This window comes from Agrilus planipennis, unplaced genomic scaffold (genome assembly GCF_000699045.2).
Source record: "Agrilus planipennis isolate EAB-ADULT unplaced genomic scaffold, Apla_2.0 scaffold6, whole genome shotgun sequence".
NCBI lineage: Eukaryota > Metazoa > Arthropoda > Insecta > Coleoptera > Buprestidae > Agrilus > Agrilus planipennis.
The window spans coordinates 3,142,629-3,149,351 of NW_020439302.1; the positions used below are offsets into that span (position 1 = coordinate 3,142,629).

At 30.2% G+C, this 6,723-nt stretch overlaps 2 protein-coding genes across 4 annotated transcripts in view; one reads left to right on the forward strand and one right to left on the reverse strand.

Annotated features, from left to right (window-relative positions):
- The window catches only part of LOC108745138 (chloride channel protein 2), a 40,585-nt gene that overhangs the window by 24,519 nt on the left and 9,343 nt on the right, over nucleotides 1-6,723 (reverse strand). For all 3 annotated transcript variants that reach the window (XM_018481242.1, XM_018481255.1, XM_018481250.1), the window contains exon 2: nucleotides 3,277-3,721. In XM_018481242.1, coding sequence (XP_018336744.1) covers nucleotides 3,277-3,333 — 57 coding nt within the window. In that variant the 5' untranslated portion in view covers nucleotides 3,334-3,721. The remainder of the gene's footprint in view (nucleotides 1-3,276; nucleotides 3,722-6,723) is intronic.
- The window catches only part of LOC108745183 (ATP-binding cassette sub-family B member 6, mitochondrial), a 42,051-nt gene that overhangs the window by 15,373 nt on the left and 19,955 nt on the right, over nucleotides 1-6,723 (forward strand).

Consider the following 6,723-nt stretch of genomic DNA (forward strand, 5'->3'; position numbering starts at 1 on the left):
GAAGTAATCGAAGCTGTAAATGGTTATTTTGAGGAGCTTGACGAATCAGTCTATAGAGATGGCATTAATAGACTGGAACACCGCTATGAGAAATGTATCAGCCTTGGAGGAGATTATGTTGAGAAATAAAAAAAAAAAAATTTTAAAAACCTTGTTTTTCTTGGTCAGGCCGGAAACTTATCAATCCACCCTCGTAGAGATTAAAAATTATTCACCTGTTGAATTTTACGTTTTTATTTTCAAACATATATTTGTATGTGGGTATACACATGTAAGGTTTTTGCCAATGCCAAGGTGTTGACAAGTTCACGGGCTACAAGAAAAGTAACCTTCTATTTTATTCTAGTCAATCACCGCTTCTAGTAAGTAGAAAATTAAATTTCATTCATAGTTGCGAGTGAGTATAATTAACCATATGTGTAACCTGTAATTGTACTGTGGTAATGGGTTTGTATCCGCTGGTTTTGGTCTAGCTGTCTAGCACATTTACTGATCTTAGTTTTGGTCTAATTTTTGCGAGATCGCCTCTTGTTTTGGCATATCCCGGATTCTGTACCATGACTTCTCCGACGCGCCGGTTTCTATTGTTACAATTATGCTTTTGTTTCTTTATGTTACGTTCAAAAGAAGATGGATGAAATTTTTCTTTTTTTTTATTACGCATTAGCTAAGTATACTAATATCAAAAGTCAGATAAAGAAAGTGTAACTAAAGTAGTCGTAGGTCGGCTGCTTAAAAAAATGACAATGATGGATTTGAATATTAGGTTTATAATTTAATTTGTAAAATATTTTTTTATATTACGTCAATTTTATTTCATTAGAATATAAATAAGAAAAGTAGTTTTCATTTCCTTCCAAAATATATTATATCTAATAATACCTAGTGTGCATTAAACAATTTTAACAATTTAGATATTTACAGAAATAGAAATGTTTGATCCGTACAAACCAGTTCATCATTCTAGTAGCGGATTTTACAAAAAATGTGTATTTTTCACCACAAATTAATTCATTCTTTAATTGCTATGAATTACCACATAAAACAGACGTGTTGTTATTATTTTAGATATTGTTAGGTACGCGTTGCAGTTCTAAGAAATTGTTATTTTATATGTAAATAATCTATTGAAACTTGAAAAATAATAAGGTTGCACGTGATATACCTATAGATATAATTTGTAATGGTTTTACTTGAAACAAACTAAATTGGGTTTTCAAAATATTTTACAATGTTTAAATGTAGGGGCTGATCTAACAATTCAGTTTTAATCTCTTTAAAATCATTAATAATAATTTTAATAACTGCTTTTCTATACGCATATGTTGAAAAGTAATCCACCCTACAGTCCCTATTTCTCCTCTATTTGTAAGTGTTCGTTTGTTTTCTAGAAGTAAAAGCTAGAAAATTTCTTAGCGTACCTCGTATACACATTTAATACACCCTACAGTCCCCATTTCTCCACTATTTGTAAGTGTTCGTTTGTATTCTATAAGTAAAAGCTATAAACTTTCTTATTGCACCTCGTATACACATTTAATCCACCCTACGGTCCCTATTTCTCCTCTATTTGTAAGTGTTAGTTTGTTTTCTATAAGTAAAAGCTATAAACTTTCTTATCACACCTCGTATACTCATTTAATCCACCCTACAGTCCCTATTTTTCCCTCTATTTGTAAGTGTTCGTTTGTTTTCTATAGGTAAAAGCTATAAACTTTCTTATTGCAGCTCGTATACACATTTAATCCACCCTACAGTCCCTATTTCTTCTCTATTGTTTGTATTCATTTGTTTTCTGTAACTAAGAGCTAGAAACTTTCTTATTGCACCTCGTATATACATTTGAATTCCGTAATCCAAGATTCCACGTGATTTTGATAAGTTTTTTGTAACCTTATTTCAGATGTTATTGACCATATGCATAATAAAGTTATAAACAAGTACAAACTTGATCACATGGTTGATACGGATACAAAAAAATGGACCACTGTATGGCGTACACGGTAGTAATCGATATTTAATATTTAAATAACCGCTTAGGATTAGATAAACTTGTATTTCTCTAAACTTCTAAACGAATAACTCAAAACGAACTAAAAATTGGATTAAAAAAAAAGAAAACGGTTTGGATGTATTTTTTTGTGACAAGTACGTACGCTTTTAAGAATTACAGACAGATTATATTTTTAATTAACACGTAATAAGTACTGATAATAGACATCGATAAATACTTTAAATAAGTGTTTTTCTAATAATTTATATCAATTTCGGCGACGTCTTTCAATTATTTTATCAAGTCATTCTTGTATTTAAAATATTTTTAAAGAATACAGGGTATTTGAGGTTAGGAAAAAATCAAAATGGCGGACGGTAGCCATCATCATCATCAATTATTAACCTTACCTAGAATGTTTTCTAAACAAAACTCTACGGAATTCCCTGTGGAAATTTTAAATATTAAACCGGTTGTGTTAGTTATATAACTCTGTAACACCAAAATTGAATTTTACACATCAATAGATGAAACGTTTATAGGTATGGTGTAATTAGCATTTGCGGTAATTACAACAAACGTTGTTAATTTTATTGTTTCTTTTTTGCATGTTGTAATTTATTAAAGGAAGAAGATTATTATGGTTAAAAGCAATAAAGTTTAATTATTTACAATGTTTGCAATGCATTTTAAACTAATAAAACTTAAATTGCATTTCAAGTGTATTGACGATTGTGATAAAAAATGTAAGAAAAATAAATTTTAAAATCATACTGACAATGGGTTTGCCACATGATAAGAAGTGGAAGTATCATGTGATTTTAACACTTTTATTCAATTAAGTGGTAGATAAAATATAAAAATTAATAAATACATCCTAAAGCGGTTATAATGAATGGAATGCTAATTAGTAATTACCTATGTAATTAAAGTGTCACAACGTTAGACAATATGATCAGAAAAAGTCACAAAATATTTATGGTGTGTTAGATATTATAATAAATTGTAAATAACTTGGCAGGTAAAAATTAGGTCATGTTTGCCTTTGTCTATTTTATATAATGTAAAAATCAAATGCATATAAAATTGTTCATTAAATCAACAGATAAAAGTGTAAGGTCTAAATATTGTACATTACGAGTGAAGTCATGTCAAAAATAGAAAGAAAAAGTGAATAAGTCGTAAAATTATTAAAATAATAACTAAATAGAAAACGATAAAATTAAGTTAGAATTGATGCTGACGCAAAATATTTTCGAAACTTTAGTAACTATAGCACTTACCACAGTGTTTTGGAAGCCAAGTCCCTCTTCCTCTGCTTCTATTTTACTGGAGACCATTTTGATTCCTGCTTCTTGTTTTTCTCTTGGGAACACGACGTTATTTTCTTATTAACAACTTAACATCAAGTGAGCCGATTGTTAAAACATTTGAAATCACTGAAATAACACGTGAATCGGAAAAAAGTTTGTTGTTTTATTCAATTGTCACTTAATCTACAACACCGGCTTTTGTCGACACACCGACACGGAGCACTATTTTAAAATATATGAGAAAAAAAATGTGATAAACGCGAATTTATGAATTCATTCAAAATAAAGGCGGTCTCCGCGGTCTCGTTCCAAGGTTTCCTTGATGATCAGGGCGGGAGGATCGCCATTTGCTCTTCATTTGTTGCGTGTACTATCATCACAAAAAAAAACTCCTTTTTCTTCCTTTTTTTTTTATCTGCAACACAAACGAATTTATTTATTATTATAATGAATAGTAATTTGCTTGTTCAAGGCAGCCGCGACTAGGTGTAAAATTTTATGTTCTGCAACTAATTACTCGTGCAAATAACTAACACCGTAGCGAACCGTCGATCGATAATAATCAGTGATCTACGCACTCCGATCAATTAGAACATTTTCAGATCAGCGAGAATTAGACAAATTAACATTACGTTAATAAACCGATAATCTTTCAAACAATAGCTTATTGTGAACATTTCTAATAGAATTAATCTTACAATTACTGATGACTCCGATAATACATAAATCAAGATCAATTTCAGTCTGTTTACTTTAAAATGAATACAGTAAAACGTATCTCCAAGTTTTTTCTAATTTATTAGATAGGTAATCTTGTTTGCAAGGGGGGGGGGTAGACATATACCTACCTAACAAAAAGAATTATTATTCCTACATTTTTTTGATATAGTATTCGTAAACTAAACACTTGACTCACGATTTTTGATAGGTCTAACGTAATAAAGCTTATTTTTTTTTTAATCGGTTTTTTAATTAAGGTGTGATAGGTTCAGGTTTCTCCTTCAATANGTTCTACTACGTTATTGTAATAAAATGGACAAATATTGCCCCAGGGTAGGTGAGATATCAAGTAAAAAATTATAATTACGCATGTGTTTTATCGTCGAACATGACCGAATGGATATAGATCTATTTCAATATTCAAATTGAATTACAGTATCAGTTCTAATGCGAATCACGCAAAGCGATTTACGTATGGCGTATGTGCATGTAAAATAAAACGGCAGATTTGGATTCTTTATGAAATTGTGGGAAACTTTTTCCTTTACTGTTTTTCAATAGGATATGTAGTTGTTGAGTAATAAGCAAACAAAAACTGAAACAATTGACCAATCAGAGCCCGTGTGGTGTTCTGCAAGTAGAAGAACTGTTGTATACGCCTACTTGAACTTGCAGAAATAGCAGCGCGTTATTATTGGTCAATTGTTCCAATCTTTAAACGTTAATAACTTGATAGTTATTGGTCGGATTGAAAAACTTCAAAAGAAAGTACTCTTTAGAATTACATTTACTTAAGTTTAAAATATTCTTTTCTTCAGTTTAGCAACAAATAGTTCTTCTTTATGGTTCCTTATTTGCCTTTGTCACTCGTTTTAATTGGAAAAAAGACACTGATGCCAAAATAGTTTGTTTAGCGTGAAAGATCAGAGCCAAAATAGGGTTGCAAATAATTTTATTGATGTAAAATCAACATCGGTCATTTTATATCAAAATATTTACAACCCCATTTGGTTTTGATCTTTTACACACTGTAATAAGAGAAAGAAATGGAATCCATAGTTCCTTTAGCTTTGGGTTCATCTAATGAGTGAAGTTTTTCGAATCGTTTTTTAAGAATTTTTGCAAGTATTTCAAATAAATCGCATCTTTGCATACAAGTAAACAAATACAGAATGTTCAATTGAAACTAATTATATTAATTGATAAAATCGAGTCTCTATTTGAATGAAAATTTTATAAAAACAAATGAAAGTAATTTTTTATAAAGGTAACTATATAATGTGGTGCAATTTTCGAAAGAGTGTAGCAGTTATGTTTCATAGGAAATTGTTTATACAAATTTATATTGCGTGTGTTTGTGTTTTGAACAGCGAAAGGTTTAATATAATAATAGCTTTGCGTGAACTCTGCTTTTAAAAAAGTCACAATTTACAACCGATGCCAATAACAAAAGTACACCTTAATATATCCTTGCAAAACTAAAATTAACCGACAATTTACCGTCGACGGAAACCATTTATACCATTTATCTAGAGTTTAATTAAAACTAATCGCATATTAAACTGTAATACTATAATTTGATCTATCTTGATCTATCACAAGTTATAAGAGTAGGAATCAATTCGCAATTTTTTTTTTAATGTCAAACTTGCGATTGTTTTTGTTGACAAATTTATTTTGGGACCCAATATCACTGATTCCGGGTAAAAAGTTTTAAATATTGGAATTGGCAAGCGTTTTGTTGCCAATTTAAAAAAAAAAAACATTAAAATATTTAAACAAGTGCATCACACCCAAGCAAAGGGCTTTGCTATGTTGAACTAACGGAAACATACAAAAATGCGTCCTTAGATAACGGATGATAAAAAAAAGTTTTATGGGAGTTTAAATAATCGTATGATTTCGCGAATGTCAATGTCTCCTTATTCAATGTCAGCGGAATTTTTTTGCTTGTTTTAAATTTCAAAAGAGCATGCATCAAGCGACATCAATTACATTATTTATTGTTATTATAATATTTATGCATAATAACCTGTCAAACCCGTAAATGTACGTAAATAACACACATTGGTGCAATATTTTTCCAATTTAAAACATTCTTTGTGAAATCGAAACCAAAAAAAGTTAAAAATTTTTTGAAAAATTACCGCCTATAGGGGTAAAAGATTAGTATGCTTAGATTTGCAGATGATATAGCAGTTATAGTTAGTTAGAGGAGTTGAAGATAGTTTTAAATAAAATGGAAGCGGTGTTGACAAAACAGTACTGTATGAAAATAAATAAAAGTAAAACAAAAATACTGGTGTGCAAAGAAAGAAAAAGCAGGAAAAGAGGGAATATAAAAATAGGAGACGAGAAATTGGAAGTGGCTGATTTTAGGTATCTAGGAAGTCAGATAAGTCAGAACGGAAGGACTAAATGTGGGTGGGATCGAAAGAGGAGGTCTCCCTCACCACTGTATCATAAAAAGTTCGTGGCGGTCTCATCCCCATAAAAAGTTATAGGGGTTGAAAGTTGATTATTTTGACAATTTTCATACAATATAATTCAAATAAAATTCAATAAAAAAATATATTTTAGCGGGAGGAGATGGAGGATCGAAAGAGGGTGGTCACTTGAAAAAAACCCGATAACCTAACCTAACCTATCCTAACCTACCCTACCCTATTGATAAAGGTATTTAAATAATGTTTTATA